Source organism: Strongylocentrotus purpuratus, unplaced genomic scaffold, assembly GCF_000002235.5.
Source record: "Strongylocentrotus purpuratus isolate Spur 01 unplaced genomic scaffold, Spur_5.0 spur5_scaffold_6, whole genome shotgun sequence".
NCBI lineage: Eukaryota > Metazoa > Echinodermata > Echinoidea > Camarodonta > Strongylocentrotidae > Strongylocentrotus > Strongylocentrotus purpuratus.
The window spans coordinates 7,290,806-7,308,795 of NW_022145612.1; the positions used below are offsets into that span (position 1 = coordinate 7,290,806).

Consider the following 17,990-nt stretch of genomic DNA (forward strand, 5'->3'; position numbering starts at 1 on the left):
CTTTATTACAGCTTACTGTGATCCATATTTTTCATTGAGGAAACCCCTGTTTGAGGGCCCTGGTTTGCCTTGCAGGAGAGGGATGGGTTACTAAAATGACTATTTGAGAAGAAAAGTCTCTTGAGAATGTCATATAGACCTACTCTGGCCATTTATGTGTATCATGTTATACTTATTGACACTCAAATGATTCCCTAAACTGCTGACAAACTACTATGTGTTTACAAACAGTGACAGCATTCTCTCTTTTCGACCCCCCCCCCCCCCCCTTTGTTTAATCTGTTTTCCCCTCTGTCAGCAAGATAGACATTGCCCATCATGACCCTCTTTTGAATACGTTGTTTAATTGGTAGCCAAATAGTGAAAAGATTGTATTGTTTCGACATAGCAAATAAACAAATTCATTTCAAGGATGGTGCCCCCCCCCCCCCACACACACACATACTTTCAAATGTTGTTGTGTTTTTGGAAATGAAATATAGACAGCTGCATGGTTTAGTTCACTTTCACTTTCAAACATAAAAGTCGTCTTATAGTCTCAACATTGAAACCATTTCACACTTTTACTATCAAGCGATATTCATCAAATCAGATGGATAAACGAAATTGTGTAACTGTAAGTCTTTGCTTCAAAATCAGTGATAGGCCTACATGTCCTAGCACTTGTAAAAAAAAAGATATTTTGATTTTTTGTTCTTCTTACATAATTAAAAACTATACCTGCGCGCCTTGCAAGAGACTGCGCCGCACTTCCGATACCAGCTGATTCCTGTAAACAGTCACGAGAGTTTTGAAGACCCACAATTTATATCCATGACCATGTAAGTATGATTAGTTAAAGTTTATGAATCGAATTTTACCCATGCTGTTTTTTAAACTAAATTGAAAGCTTAATAGATTTCATTTAACGTTATAAAATATAAGATATGCTTGCACAATATCAAAGTAAGAACCAAAGAGAGAGCATAGTGGGTCCAATGTGCGGGCAGCGGGCAGTGTGTCGCCTGTATTCACCCGTCTTCTCGGGCTCTAGCTAGGAAGCTCCGACGCCGACGCCGAAGTCGTGTAAAATGTAATCAATACACCACTGCAAAGGGTTCATTCTCGAATTCACTCAGTTAGCCTTGATCATGTCGCTTCCACTTTAAAGATAAAGACCAGTTATCGGTTATGGTCATGCGATTGCATTGTGAAAGAAACGTTGAATCAATCAGAAAAGTTGATCATCTAGCAGTACTGCAAGGTTCTGGAATTATCAAAATGATAAGAAAATTGGCCCAGTCTTGATAAAGTTACAAGCACTGTACACAGAAAGATGTATATGGGACTACGCGACACATGCACGATATCTATCAGGTCCAAATAGATATAATATTTTACCAAATATATCAGTAGGCAGTTTCTCAGCAAAATTTGTATCATTACGTACTACTACTAGTCGAAACATATTCTTTCACGTCATTGGTAATAAGAGCTTCCATTTCATTTTTTGAGAGGGGAGCATTTCCAAAACTGGTCTTTACCTTTAATGTTATATAAAAATAATTTGTGATCTCATTCCTTGTTTTTTTCTCAAGTCGTCCAGCTTTCTGCTTCAATTGAGTGTGACAAAGACAATGCATTGAATGGGTATGCATAAGATTGCTTGGATACTAGTTGCATGCGCATAAAATATATTTGTTTGACCATATGATATGGTCAGTATAACATCGAAAAATGACCAGGAGTGAAAATATACAAATTATGGTCCTTGCAATTGATATCACATGACCAGTTGTGGGCCAATCATACCTTTGTTTCTGTAAGTGTAACCCTAGTTTCTGCTCTAGATTTTTTTTTTAAAATAAGGAGTGGATGATTGTCATTTTTTTGTGATGTTTGTCTCACGTACACAAACCAATTCTGTGGGGTCATTGTCACCTCAAAATTTCCATTTGCTCAGGCACAATAGTGGCTGAAAACAAATGGAAATTACACAAGCTTCGTGTTATGCTACTACATTTCCAAATTTTCTTCATAATTCATTACAATATTTTATTCCAGAACAATTTTTGTTACTACTGCAGAAATCCAAAAGTGGGATTGAATGAATGAGATACTAAGAATCATGTTTACTCTTCCTGATAAGACTTAAGTTTATCAAACAATTATTTGCATTGTTTATTTTTGTCTCTGTAGAAGGTCTGTTCTGTTCAGGAATCATGGATGTTATTTTCAAGGTAGATGGCGCTACAGGAGTACGGCGCATGTTCTATGCAGTAACGCCAAATGAAACATCATTTGAAACACTGGATGAAGTTCCCAAGTATATTGTTGAGGTGAGACATAAGTACCGGTATGGCAAAGATGATTTTGAGAACAGAAGGTACAATATTCTGCATCACTAAAAACTTAAATGATAGGCTACAAACATGAGATACAGAATATTTATCTTTGGTAGCAGGGCTATGTAAATATTTGTTAAAGATGTTTTAATTATCATTATTATTATTATTGTTGTTTTTTCCACAAAGAATTATATATTCAAAGGGAATAATTCAAAATATTATGATTACTTTTTTTTTTACAGATAGAGTACTGATTTTCATTTCATTAAATGGTACAAAGATATTGATGAACTGTTTAAGATTTAATTCCTTTTTAATGCCAAGGTTGATGTTCGTTGTTGGTTCTGTTTTTTGTTGTTTCGTTTTTATTTTTGTTTTTCCATCTAGATCAGGGCCAATTTACATTGAATCTTTTTTAGCACTTAATCAGGAGATTTGTTTACACTTCTTTATCTAGAATTCTGAAATGACATTCATTTATGTCTTAGTATTCTTATCATCTTAAAGATATTTGATATTCAACTTTTTATCAGTAGTATCTAATTGTTACAAACTTATGTACCAGACTACCAGTTATATTAACTATCACTTGCACATACAGAAGGCTTTGAACAAACTGTTATGCCAATTGATCTCAAAGGTCTGTCGGATTAGCCAATGCAAAACAAAGATATACTTTTGTGTCTGTGATGATAGTGTTGCTAATTCATAGTCAAATTTGAAATTGTATTAAAAGCTATAGGGACATCACATGTTTGTATATTTGCTTGATATGAAACTGAAGAAGCTTTTAAGTATAGATCTTGATTAGAGTTTAAGTCTCATTCCATAATTTGAGGTTTTGGTGGACGTACATAATCTCTGGAAGCTGTGTTTTTAGTTAATGATTAACTAGATGCTGAGTGCAAATTACTCTTTGTATGATGCGACTTTTGTTCATCAGATATACTGATGTATATAACTGTTTGCTAATGATGTAAACAACATATAACAGTAACACAATTAAGGATACGTACTGTATATTCAATGTTCACTGGTAGGTATTGGTAGTAGGATGATCTATTCTTTAACCACCCGTCCCCCCTTCCATCCGATAGAACATGTATGCATACAGAGTGTCATATTTATGAAATGTGTACACCCAGAAATGCTAAATTTCCTGTGCTAGATATACTTTATGTATTCATGTCCTCTAAAGTTTGCCAAGTTCATTGATATCAGGTCCCCGTCTTACAAAGAGTTACGATTGATCCAAATCAATCGCAAGTCCTCCAATCAATCACAATTTTGCAATCTCCCATCTCTAATGTACATACTTGCGATTGATATCAACTGCAAATAAGTTGCTATTAATATCAACTCTTTGTAAGATGGGGCCCAGGTCAACAAACTTTGAGATAAATGTTGATAGACTTGGCCCAAGAAGCTCAGCTGTCGACCTCTTATATTATTCAGAAGCTTTCAACATGTTACTTCCATGGCAAATACCTCACTACTAAACCTGAATTGATGTGGTTTAATGATTATGTGTGCATGCTTTTGAGTATACAGGTAGGGAAGGTGAGGGAGAGGGATTAAAATATGCATTTTGGTTATGAGTAAAGCATATGTCAAGAGACATATTCATTAATATCAGTCATTTTTTAAAGATTTTGTATGTTCGACGGGTAGTTACACATTCTACATTTTGTTTAAAAAACATGATTATTATTATTTTTATTTTTTATTTTTTCGTTTTAAAGCTATTATACCCATACCTTGTAATTCACAACTTACACAACATTGATTCAAGCGCATTAATCAAATATTGGGGCAACACAATGTTTTCTTGTCTGTGTGTTTCCTGTCTCTATGTTCCATCCTGATCCCAACCTTAAACCTTCACCCTACTCTCTGGCCCAAATTCACAAAGGAGGTTTGTAGACAAACCTAGGTTTATGTGCGTCATATTACACGTTTTTACACGTTTTTACAAACCTTTGTTTACCAAGACTGGGCCAAATTTCTTATCATTTTGTTGATTCCAGAACCTTGCAGTATATGCTAGATGATCAACCTTTTCTGATTGATTCAACAACGTTTCTTTCACAATGCAATCGCATGACCAGAACTGGTCTTTACCTTTAACCTTCACCCTAACCCCCAAAATCAGTGAAATCAGTGCTCCATGATTGATCCATCAAATTGGCATTTATATACTCTTGCATTTTAACTGTTGCAGGCAGCCCCATTCTTTATGATCTCTGTGATAATTGAAGAGATCTACCTGAGATACCAAGATGGCGGAAAGGAAGACAGATTTGCAGATGGCATTACATCCATGATCGCTGGCATGTTCATGATTATTACAGGGTAGGTATTCATTCACACTCGTAAAAATGCATAAATTCTAATCTTCAGTCTCAAGACATTTTCCGCCCAATCCATTCCTGGTTATTATAAATACCTAAGAAAGATCCATCAATATAACATCCTTTCTATGGAATAGGGTGTTTTCCACTGCACCCTTACCTGCATCTATGAAGCATGGGAGGGGCACATTTTAAAACACATGGTTTGACAGACAGATGCTTTACCAACAGAGCCAAATTAACTCTTGATACTTCTGCCAAAATTCATGTCAAAGGGTCAAAGGTCAGCGGTCATTATGTTTGCAAAAATAGCTTGTGAACGCATTATCATTAGAACAGAAGGTTGGTTTACTATCAAACTTGAATTTTTGTTTTGTTTTGGTTTGTAAATTTGCTCTATGGCGGAGGCATCATTTTCGACTGTGCACAGTCGAAGATCCATCCAGTTTCATATGTGCCTTCATTTTAAGTTCTTTTCAACATTGTTTTTGTATATGCGGCTTGTTTGCAGGTTATTCACCAAGGCTATGGAGCTAGGTATCTATGTCTACGTTTTTGAGAACTTCTGCATCTATGAGCTTCCATGGGATAGCCCTTGGACTTGGTTCTTCAGCTTTTTTGGTATCGATCTTGGGTATTACTGGTTGCATCGAATGTTGCATGGTATGTGTTGCTCATGTGTTTTTGTTTTGATTTAAAAAAATATTTTTTGCTAAGTTGGGCCTGATGCTATTGTTCTTTCTCCCATTTTAAACCACTGGCATTTAAAAAAAGAAAGTCTTATTGGTTTATTCCAACTTAAACTACTATTAAACCAGAAAATTTCGCAGTGAGAAGCTTTTGCAAAGTGCAAAAATAGAGTGTTTTGGCAGTTGTGATTAAAATATTTCAGCCTACAAATGGACTTTTGTTTTATTGAAATATTTTGTGGTTTTAAAGCTTCGTAGCTTGGGATAGGTGTTTTTGACTAATGTCTATGGTATAATGGTTCATGCCTTCAAAGAAACTTTTAAGTATTATCATCTGTTTGGAGCCAGAAGGGTGTTTAATGAGATGTACCCTTTTTGGTCCAAACAGGAAATATAATCAGTGTTGCCAAAATTGAACTGTGAATTCTAGTAACAAATAGTATGCATTTATAGCATAAACAATCCTCCAATAGCTTGAGAATCACCCAAGTGGTATGATGTATTGGTCCTGCATTGTCTAGTGTAGTTTGATTTTCTGTGTTACATCAATTCAGAGGTACTTGTATCTCAGTCGAGCCATTCAAAAGTAGAACAAAAAAGTTTCTGTCAAATGCTTAAAGTATACTGTACCTGTGAAATACCTGACATCTTGGGCACTGTAACATAAAAAATTGACTTACCATCAATTTAAAACATTATAGTAATCCAATCTTACTGCAATGAATCCTATCTTACAATGAATTTTGTCTGTCTGGAACATAAAATAAATTGTAAGTTACTTTTTATTGAAAGTTCCGATTGATTGAAGGAGATATGACTTTTTGTAACTTTTAATGGTACATATTTTTTAATAAAAAAATGGTTTGATGGTTTAGATGGTATCATACATGTCTACTGTCCCTTTATGCGGAAACGTGAAGTGATAAATTCCTTTTTGTTGTTGTTTTTGTTGTTGTACAGAAGTGAATATCATGTGGGCAGCTCATCAAGTTCATCACAGCTCAGAAGAATACAACCTATCAACAGCTCTCAGGCAATCTATCTTCCAAAGATGCTTTAGCTGGGTAGGTTAAAAGGATCCGGTAACTTTGTCTCAGATTCTGAAACAAAATCCTGGATTTAGCTCATGCTTCAATGATAATTATAAACCTTTAGGTCAGTCAGGAAGCCCATGACTTTTACAAGCCGATCGCCTGTCTGATTATGAAGATATTTATGATTGGAATCACAAATATTAAAAACCGTTTGCCAAACGGTTTCCATAACACTACAGTCTATTGGGAAAAACAAGTATGGTAAAACCAGTCACTCAAAGATTTTTTCTTTTTTGAGGCACTCCTTGGTCATTTTGAAGCGCAATTTTTTTTTTAAGGGCTTCAATATTACACCATATCACAGACACTGATAACACGTAGGGCAGTGCATCTCAGATTTAACATTGTTAAACGACAAATCATCCCCCCCCCCAAAAAAAAAAAAAAAGAAAAAGAAGAAGACTATCTGGAATATTCAAATGATTAATCTGTTGAACACTATGCATGATGATATATGGGTCATAGTCTGTGGAAAGTGTGTGTCATGTCAAACATCAGATCTACTAGGTTAGGGATTAAAGAGCACAAGGGGAAAATATGATGTCATATCTAGCCCTGATTGGAAGGTAACTGAAAGGGAAACATAAAGATTATAATCTGTTTTCATTATGGACATAATTATGTCACTTGAAATAATTTCACTTTCCAATTTTTTTAGAAGGAGCCTATTGACATGTTTTAATCCTGGGTGGATAGAGACAGCTGTAGGTAAAATACCTTGTAAAAGAACATAAATTGAAGACTTAATTTTTCTATTGAAATCAACTGAATGGCTCATTTGAAAACAGTCATTTGAAGTGGCCAATTTTTTGGCATCCAAATACACTGTGTTTAAAAACAAAAAGTTATTTTAGAAGCATATTAGAAAAGGGGGAAGAAAGCAATCAATTAGACAGTAGGTGTGATGGTCAAGTGGCTAAAATATTCCCCAGGGAGTGGAGAAGGTGCATACATAGTGTGCGGGTAAGCCTGAATCCAATCACCATGCTAAAGATATATTTGTAATGTGCATCAAGATATTGAAGATGTTATTTGAATCCAGATTATGCTACAATGCATTAATTATTGTTTGCATCGAAATCAAATGTTTTTTCTACGTAAATATATCTTTTGCAGATGTTTTACATTCCATTGGCTTTCATACTACCACCTTCTTCAATGTTTGTGCATATGCAATTCAACACACTCTATCAATTCTGGATACACACCGAGGTACGTTGTAACTCTATAATTGCTCGCATGTTGCCCTCTGGGGTCCAAATATTTGTGATCAAGGCTATCCAATTCCTCTGTGACTGCGTCTATTTCCCTTTCAATTAATAACCTCTGGATTAGTTTAAACAGTCATGTGTTTTTCATGCTTTGTTCTCCATCTCATGAATAAATTTGATTCAAATTTTAAATTTTAAAAGAGTTCTGTATACTTGCAAGTTATAGTCAGTGACTTCACACAACTGTCTTAGACCTTTGGGCCCAAATTCACAAATGAGGTTGGAAATTAGCAATCCATATTTTTAAACATGCAACAGGAATTAAAATAAGAAGAATATTAGCAGCTGTTGTTCATTCATAAGACTTGATGAAGAATGTGGAGGTTAAACCATGATTTTAGAATAAACCTTCTTTGTGAATTTCGGCCTTAGAATTCTACTTCAAATTCTTAGATATCTTTTTTTCAGATAAATCTATTCTTATTTATCTAAACCACAGGGTATGTATTGATTGTGCTTTGTTAAATGGTTGAATTATTTTACTTCTGATTCTACCATGTAGCTTATCAGGAGTCTTGGACCATTGGAATACATTCTGAACACACCTAGTCATCATCGTGTTCACCATGGTAAGCTGTACTCTAGAACAATCGATTCTATTTATACTTAATGATTTCTATCACTACTTAATAATTCATTTTTGTTGAAATAATTGCAATCCCCGAAACCACTGATAGTAATTGGTTAGATCTTATTCGAAAATCTCTCTTGATTGTGAAGGTTTATATACTGTGTTCCTCTTGACAACTTTAATATGTTAATACCAGGTACTTCATTATATTATGTGAATAATTTGTATACAGATATTTAATATAGTGAGTTCAGAGTACATATATTTTTATGAGGAGAAATATGCAATGTTCAATTTAATTAAATTACCTCAGAATTGGAAACAATTTCATGAACTGTCTGTCATGTTGTTGGACATTTGTCGTCTTATATTATTTCATTTTCAGGTCGCAACAGATATTGTATTGATAAGAATTATGCTGGAACCTTGATCATCTGGGACAGAATATTTGGTAAGCATCCTTATTTGGTAGTTCATCTGGTCAGCTCATAATTAGCATAATTGGTTACTTTAATTCTGAACCGCTACATATATGGTTTGAAGATGATATTTTAGTTCATGATGTGATCCACAGGGCTTAACAAATTCCAATAATTTATCTTTCATGCTTGACACATTATGAAGAAAGGGGAAGGTCAAGGGGAGGCCATCAGAACTTGTACCTCTTATTTTGATCTGTCATTGTCGTTAAGTTTGTGGCACAAAGTACGTTAACAGTTTCAAGTGGTTCCAGTAAAGAATACCAAAGCATTCATTTCTTCTTAGGAGGTTATATTTCCTATTATTTTTACTGCAGGATACAATAAAACATTGGACATTTTAGGTAACCTCACACTTATGCAGTACTTCAGTTTGTATAACAAAGGAGCGACACATAAATCTTACATACCTCCCAGTATCTGTTTTGTTTCCAGTGTTGGTACACGATGTCTAATTATGTATTCTTCATAGTGATCATGAAAGGTTGTTATTTTCAAGTTATTTGTTAATTTGCTAGAATTATTAAATGTGATTTTTTTTTTTTTCAGGGACATTTGAGGCAGAAGATGATAGAGTTGCCTATGGATTGGTCCATCCTCTCAAAACATACAATCCTATCTCTATTCAGGTAGGTCATATTATATATTCAAAAATGCATTATTAAAAAAGTATTATTACCAAAAAAGTTAAGGGATGGAGTCACAGTGAATGTCAGTGAAATATTCCCTCCAGCATCAACATGCAGATGTCTTATGATTATCTATATGTTCATGTTTTTTTCTATGAAAGCAGAAAAATAAGATAAGCAGAATGGCAAAAGTTTGAAATAAATCAGACCAATAATAGAAAAGTTATGAATGTTTGAAATATGCGATCACTAAGTCTCTGCAAATCTCAAATTGGCAGTTTGGTCAGTGGATTGTGACATAGTCGCAGATTACTCCTCAGTTTGCCATGTACAACAATACCATTAACTTCTGCTGTTCCCCTATGTGCCTTTCTCCCTTGGGGCACTACTCAATATACATGACGGGTGGCATATTAGTATAGGTCTTAGTATATTTTCGAAAAATTTAAAGTTTAGTCATTTGTGTGTTAGAACAAATGAGAAAGTTGTCTGCCACTACATCACAGAGACATTACCAATATGAAGTGCCTATACCCATAGTGATTACAACTTTAAACAATTCATAACTTTCTCATTTTTTGTTCAAATTCATTCAAACTTTCACCAGTCTACTTCCCAGATTGTTTTGCTTCCCTCTAGAATAGTTTACTATCGAGTTAGATTTCCCTTTAAGCATATCGGATTCCTTTATCAAACATTCAAATTGACTTAACTTCTCCAACTCTTGTGCTTCTAGATTTGTCATCTTCGATGGATGTGGAGCGTGTTTTGGTCCACCCCTGGTCTGATGAACAAGGTCTTTGTTATCTTCAAGGGACCAGGTTGGCAACCAGGAAAACCAAGGACTGGACTCATCAAAGATATACCTGATGTAAGATTCTTTGAAATGATAACAAACATTTATGTAGCTCATATGAAGATTCCAGGCCACTGATAGCTAAAATCTGCAGGCATGATATTTCCTACTGACTACTGGGAAGTTATAGCGAAAAATATTGACCGGGCATAGTTCTACTTTTGCATACAATTCTAGAAAAGAATGCTCTTAGATGGGTATTTTTCCAGAGACTCTACAAATAAATACAATTTAAGAATAGACAAGGGGGATGCAGTATATAAAACAAATATTGACTGCTTATTTTTTAGTCATGGTTATAACTATACCTCCTGGGTGATCTCTGTCAAAGTAGAGTTTCAAAATCACCTAATAAAAGGGAAAGATTTGATATTTGCCCCTCAAAGCAGTCAATATTTGTACCGTAATACAGTTGTAATTCCTTATATGTATATTTGAGAATACTTGCAGTTAATTTATTGAATAAAAAACACAGATGTAGAACATATTCCTTTTGAACATCATGGCCATTCCTAAAAAAATATGTAGATACAGTGTATTTAGTTTGCCGCATTTTCCTCTTCTTTCTGTGCCTTGTCTAGTATTTGAGCTATAGATTATCATGAATTGTAATATCTCACATTATCCATTTGGAGGATTACATAGCAATTCTATGTTCTGCCTAGAATCATACCTTTCTGGCAATTTTCTATCCCTAATTTTGCAGTTCAGATCATGCCTGAAGAAAAAGTTCTTGTCTTTACAAAAAGTACTATCACTGCATTTTGATAGTGGTTAATCAAACACTATCTTTTTTATTCTTTTTCTTTGTATCTTTCCTTTTTTCTTTCATCTTTCGTTCTTTCTTAACTTCATTGTTTCTATCCTTTTTTCTTTCCTTCCTTCTTCCTCTTCTCTGTTGTAGGTGCGTGGACCTGAACCAAACAAGTACAGGACTGCAATCCCAGGATGGCTGAGGGGATATATCTTGTTTCATGTCGTCATCAACCTTCTTCTCTATCAACTCTTTTTGGACAAAGCCAAGGTACATATTGTATTTATACATTTATTCATTCTTTTATTCATATTTATTTAATTACTTATTTATTTGTTTATTATATATTGATGTAAGATCAAAGAAAGTCTTTTTAGAATGGGGAAAAATACACTATACCATAGGAGACTGAAGTTTAAGTGAATATTTTTTGTTGTTTGCATTATAATTTCTAGATATATTTTCATCATAAAAAAGAATGTACGGAATTGTTTCATTTCCCCCATGAATGTGGAAAAGGTTTCATAATTTGTAACGACATATTTCATGTTTGTTTTATGTGTAAAGTTTTATTCATATTTCAACATTGATAAGTGTCAACTGAAGCATTCATCTAACAGATCAAAAAGCTCAAGTGAATACAATTTACCTGTTTTAACATTCTCTTTAGATCACAAAAATCCTGTATATATTCTTACTTGAGTAATTTTGATATATCTGAGGAGAAATCATTTAAAAATGATAGTGGATAAGTTTCCCTTTTTCCTTGATCCATACAACAGTGTAAACACATGCATACTAATTTCATGATACTTATGAGACAAGCACATGAATTGAAAGAAATTTGCAAAAAAATTGTGCCACCTACTGACCTACTGATTGTATTTGATTTCAAAGACACTATCCCAGCTTCCCGTCATCGTGGGCTTGTTGTACCAGATCTATACCTTCACTTGTTTCGGAATGCTTTGTGACCTCAAGTAAGTGCAGACTATCAGAATAGTTTGAACTCATTCAAGACAAGCATTCTAAGTGTTTACCCGGCTCAGTAACTTTCGATTCAGAGCCGTATGAAAAAAGAACATTTTTTGTTTGCATATGCTGTATCCAATTATGTTGCATGACCAAACTGTGTTTGTCACCAAAAATTTTAAAACAGAAAATAAGCTGTAAAATTCTTAAATTGTCAACACGTTGAGAGGCTCAAAATGACTGTTTTTCACACAAAATTAGCAATTTTGAACTATTCATCATAGCTTACATCCGCGCATATTGTTGTCAGAAACATGCCATTTTATTAAAACGCTGTAGCAATAACGGGAAAATGTATTTGTTGCCAATTTGAATAAGAAAAGGTAATCAATTAAGCCTTTAGAAAATTCCTGTAATGATAAGGAGCTGTAGGTAAAGTTTCCAGGGGGGGAATAGTGAAATAGCCATTTTGTGTGCCATGTACTAAGATACCTAAATTCCATTGTCAAGATGTTTGCCTATCTCTTTAGAATGATTTGATTTTATAAATTGAAGATATTGCACATGCTTGATGCAGGCCTTTTGGACATGAAAATATGTACCAATTATGTGAAAGCATTTTGAAAAGAGTTAGAAATGTTGTCATAAAACATGAAAAATTCATATTTTGTTTTAGGTATTCTACTCTGGTATCCTAATTTTTATTTTTATTTCAACCCGATACATAGACCATGGTGGAATGTACTAGCTGAGATGGTACGATGTGCAGTGGTCTTTGCCGTGACTTCCTTAGCTATTTACCAGGATGTCGGAGCTGGTAACGCTCTTCTCTTTCTCCAGGTGACCTATGGCCTCTCTGTGCTCTTCTGGTTCCTACGCCCTGGATCTCTCAGTGGCATGGAGAAACTCAAGTCGGTTTAGGGTATCCCATTTCATGATTGATATCCTATTTTTTAAGTTGATGAATTTTATAAGTTTCTAAATTTATACAGGGAAGCCCCCAGCAATGAAATCATTACCTTAAGCATTCCAAACGGAATCTAGATGTATTACACATTCTTTGTAGTGACTTTGCTGAGTGGTCAGTTTCCTACACTACTGGGTAGCATTTCACAAAACCATCACAAGTGCAAGTTAGCAGGCATCCAAACAGGTTTCTCAGTAGGATGTTGGCAAACTTGTACTTGTGATGGTTTTTTGAAATGATGCCCTGATTCCCAAATTACAAGCATGGACCAAACACTCCACCTCCTCCGAACCCTAAACCTAACCTGAAATCCAATTACAACTACAACTTGAAATTTTATGAATTGTTCTAAATGAAGAGATGAAGGAAAATGAAATGATTGATCAATTGAAATACACAGGGTAAAATAAAGTATAATCTTTACATTCATGTAACTTAGGTGATCTTATTCCTTGGGAGTCATGCATTCCACATGTAATCCTTTAGCTCAGTAAAGTTTTATTCACAGCCCTAAAAAAATATACTAGATTCATTATAAGAGAGGGCAAAAATGTTTGCATATATTTTTTATTATGTATATCAAAATAAAAATTTGATTTTTTTTTATTCTTTATTTTTTTCGTTTTTTTTTCTTCAAATTTTCATCAAAGGTATTACCCATGTTTATTGTTTTCAGAAGCATTGCATTTATTGGAACAATGTACCACAATTTTGTTTTATTACTTTTTCCAATTTGAAGAACGAAATGTGATCAATTGAGACCAGTTATGGCTATGCGATTGCATTGTGAAAGAAACATTGTGGAATCGATCAGAAAAGGTTGATCATCTAGCATTTAAGTATTGGTGTGTACTGCAAGGTTCTGGAATCATCAAAATGATAAGAAATTTGGCCCAGTCTTCGTAAAGTTACAAGCACTGTACACGGAAAGATGTATATGGGACTACGCACACGTGCGCGACATGTGTGTTTATCTTTCACACACCAATGGATAAACTTTTTTACCAAATTTATCAATTAGTAGGCGGTTTCCCGGCAACATTTTTATCATCATGTATTAGTCAAAACATACTCTTTCACATGATTGGTAATAAGAGTTTCCATTTCATTTTTTTGAAATTGGGGCGTTTCCAATACTGGTCTTTACCTTTCAGCATTCATGCTTTATAATAGTACCTCCATACTTTCAAGTTTTCAATTATATATATGCATTGTTTGGTGTGTATTTCAGTTGTTATTTGATATTTTGTATTTGATTTTTCAATAAATGCAGAAACATCTGCTAACAAAATATTAAAAAAGAAGATATTCAGCCCCCCCCCCCAAAAAAAAAATATATATATATATATATACGGTCCTGAAAGGTATGGCTTAAAAAATACATTATTACAAATATTGTGTGCCTTTATCTAATGAGACATCATGTACTTGGTGAGAAGTTTTTTTTTAAGCTTGCAAATTGTTTTGAAGTAGATTGTGTTGTGTGAATATGTATGCAAGGGTTGTATGGCTAAATGAATATAAAGTTAAGTGACTGAAAAATAATGACAGATAAAACAATTTTTTTCAATTTCTTTTAAGAAAATAATGTCTTGTTGGTGTAAAAAAATATTTTAGGGGCTTTTACATGGAATAAGTCAAGAGTTTTATGGCATTTAAAGATACCCTTCCCCCCCCCAAAAAAAAGAAGATTATTCAAAATAGGAGATAATATATATTTGGAGTACTTATATTAATAACTATTATTTTAGTCTGTTTATTTCCAAGTTTGTAGAATGCAACAAAAAATTGTTATGATAATCATATCATTGCATCATGTTTTTTATTCTTCATCTCCTTTTCAAGCATTTTTTTAAAAGATATTCAGTATTACAATATTCAGTATTAAAATACATTGTTAGATGTGCCTGTAAGCATATCTTGTATATTTGAGACTTAAAGTTTCTCTTGTTACTGTAAACATCAATATACCTATTTTAATTATTAAATATATTATATTTTATGTACATATACTTGATATAAGTGTGCTGTAATTTCGCCAAAGACCTAAAATGCCAAATTATTTGTTTTCTGTACTATATGACTTATTTGTAATTAATGTATTATCTAATACATTTTAATTAATGATTATTCTTTTCCTTTACCCAAGATTCTGGAAGAATGCTGTGTTCTCAGCAGTCAGGCTTCCAGTTCAATTAAATCCCATTACACTCGTCATATACTCGGGAGTGTTCTAAACAGATTGTGCAACATTTTGTTGTGCATTAATTACAGGGTGTTTTTTTTTAATTGTGTAATTTGTATTAATTGTAAAACAAAATATGATCCTTTTTTTTTTTACTTTTACAAAGGTCTTTCATAAGAATAGATAAATTATATTTGTATGATACTATTACAAAAGATGTTATATTTTGAATGAATTATATTGAAATGAATAAAGATACATATTCATTCACCTCATGTCTGTTCAATTGTGTATCTTCTATATTGAATTTGTGACATCGAATTTTTCAATTCTTTTCCAGATGGTATATAATAGTTTAAACAATTTTTTTTTCTGGGGGGGGGGGAGAGTAAATAAATATCATTCTCTTTCTCAGATATGCACTGTTGGTATTTGCTCTTTTCTCCATCTCTGTATGGTTTTATGAATTGGTATTTAGTTTTTATTTGACAATGTTCATTATCATTTTGGTTTGGTGAATAGCTATTGGGTGTGAACGGATTAGCCACAAAATGATGATGATAAGGTTATTGTGGTTTTCTCTGGTGCTTTGGGATATAAGAAACGAAGTACTGAAAAACAGTGGGGAATGAGAGGGAGATAAGAAACAGGGAGGGAGAGATAGCGAGACAAAGATAGAAAGAGAGAAAGAGTAGTATTAGAAGTAAGGAATCTGAGGGAGAGCGCACGAGAAGAAATTTATAAAGCATTTCTCAATAGGTTATTTAGGATATATACAAGTACTAGTAAAAAGGGAAATAGCCTGTGTGAATAAAAAGAAAGAAAAGGAAATAGCTGGGAGTGAGAGAGATTTAGAAAAAAAGTAGGAGAGAGAAATTTAGAAGGCAAAGGAGAGGTAAAGAGAACGAGGAAAAATTGAGGGCGATATGCGGCCAAACCTTTGGTTTATTAAGTATAAAATAGTTCTTCGTTTAACCGAGTACTTTATCTCTTTCTTCTGCTCCTACGATCTGCTCCTTCGGTTGCTTTTTCTTCCTCTTCTACTTTTCTCTTCTTCTCCTATTCGTTATTCTTCTTGTCTTTTTCTTCCTCTTTTTCTTTTTTAGCTTCTTCTTCTTTATTTTTTCTCTCTCTATCTCTTTTTTCTCTGTTTTTAAAGGCCTACCCTTTTCGTATGGCACCTCCCTTTCCGAGTCCCTTGTCTGAATTCTTAATATCTTCTATCAAACGTAAATAGTCCCAGGGATAAACCCAACAGGGAAATGGCAAGGTTGATGTTATGGAGGGAAACTGTAAAATTATGCTGTATGGTTTAATAGGTTGTGAATCATGAAAGACTCTCACTTGCGTGTCAAAGTGATAGTGAGAATCCGTTTGGTTTTGAGGACGCACGTCGTATAATTCATAATTTCCGATTCATCCCAGACCTTCCAAATACCTGCAGATATTCATTTTTTGACTCACGGCTCTGGAAGTTATATCTATCTTAAACAGTAGCCTCTAGATATGATACTTCCCGTCCTCTTTAAACGGGAATGAACCATTTGTTGAAATTCATCATTTGAAGTAGAACAAGGTACGTTTCGGCAATTTTCTTTCAGAGAGTAGACATATGGGCATCCAACAATCAGAATCATAAGCAGGTAGAACAAAAATTAGAAGAACAAACATACGATATATATTCAAGAAGTTGTGATTGAAGATGGAAAATGTTTAGACTATATGAAAATAAGTTTGTTTGCATTGATATGAATTATGTAATTAGAACAATAATGCCGGTGCCGGTGACGTACCGCATTATGTACAAAATCTTGGTTTTAACTTATAAATGCATTCATGAATTGGCACCAATTTATCTGTAAGAACTAATCCAGGAATACAAACCCTCATGCAATCTATATACGGTCATCTTCACAATTAAACATCGCGTCTATACTTCGGTGTCAACTCTTTCTTATGGTCATCGCTTCTTTTGCAAAGCTTCTGCTGAACTTTGGAACAACTACCTTTAAATGTTAAAAACTGTCAAACTGTTGAGACACATTTATTCAAAATTGCTTTTGATGATTAACTTACTCTGTTCACATTGATGTGTATTTCATATGTATTGTAATTTGTAGGTTTATTTGCACTTTTTTGTTTTGTTTAATATGTTATTGTTTATCAGTATATTTTCTTTGTTATAGCGCTTAGAGACTTCGGTGGTAAGCGCTTTACAAGCAAGGTTTTTAGTTATTCATTTATTTATTTATTTATATGGCAAGAAAATTGATATTTTCCGGTGCATTCCTCCTCCCCCCCCCCCCCCCCCCCCCCACCCCACAATCACACTCTTCTCAATGGCTCAATACGCTAGTAAGGCGAAATAGGGTGTGGATGAACATTTTGTATCGGTGATAACATCAAAGTAAGGTTAAACCGGAGACTAAATGAAATGACGCCACCATACACCCAATTCATTTGCCTGGTGGTGTGACGTTGAATGCATAGACGTAACACCAATGAGCTCATTGAACGCAAGTAAGATGACAGGTGTAATCCAATCTGAACTATTCTTTACCCAGTCGTTTATATATTTGCTTTATGTTATCATTCATAACAAATACTGTTTTAAAATTTGTACAGGCAGAATATTACCAGAAATTATTCATCAGAAAGTAATTTTATGTTAACTTATAGCTGTAGCTTGTATAAAATCTTGGTTTAATAAAACCCATAGTTCAATAAGCCTGAAGCGAGACTAACTTTACCGGTCTTGTCGAATGGCTTCGTAATGAGAAACTGTACGAAAATAAACACTGTAGACGACTCACCTGCTACTGTTAAACTTGAAACAGGCTCAGCT

The 17,990-nt window shown here is 33.9% G+C and overlaps 1 protein-coding gene across 1 annotated transcript; it reads left to right on the plus strand.

Annotated features, from left to right (window-relative positions):
• The first annotated feature begins 1,610 nt into the window (after window positions 1-1,610).
• On the plus strand, window positions 1,611-13,552 carry LOC579307 (alkylglycerol monooxygenase). The gene is made up of 13 exons (XM_779429.5): window positions 1,611-1,629; window positions 2,179-2,318; window positions 4,549-4,679; window positions 5,190-5,341; window positions 6,328-6,431; window positions 7,578-7,673; window positions 8,235-8,301; window positions 8,689-8,754; window positions 9,332-9,411; window positions 10,148-10,282; window positions 11,172-11,291; window positions 11,919-12,001; window positions 12,722-13,552. The coding sequence occupies exons 1-13, from the start codon at window positions 1,626-1,628 to the stop codon at window positions 12,912-12,914; spliced, it is 1,371 nt and encodes a 456-aa protein (XP_784522.2). The 5' UTR covers window positions 1,611-1,625; the 3' UTR covers window positions 12,915-13,552.
• Window positions 13,553-17,990: the final 4,438 nt, after the last annotated feature.

Bases quoted from the DNA above. Each gene is read 5' to 3' on its own strand.
- LOC579307 (XM_779429.5), top strand. The intron at 5,342-6,327 runs GTATGTGTTGCT...GTTGTTGTACAG, and splicing joins GTTGCATCGAATGTTGCATG to AAGTGAATATCATGTGGGCA. The intron at 12,002-12,721 runs GTAAGTGCAGAC...CCCGATACATAG, and splicing joins GGAATGCTTTGTGACCTCAA to ACCATGGTGGAATGTACTAG.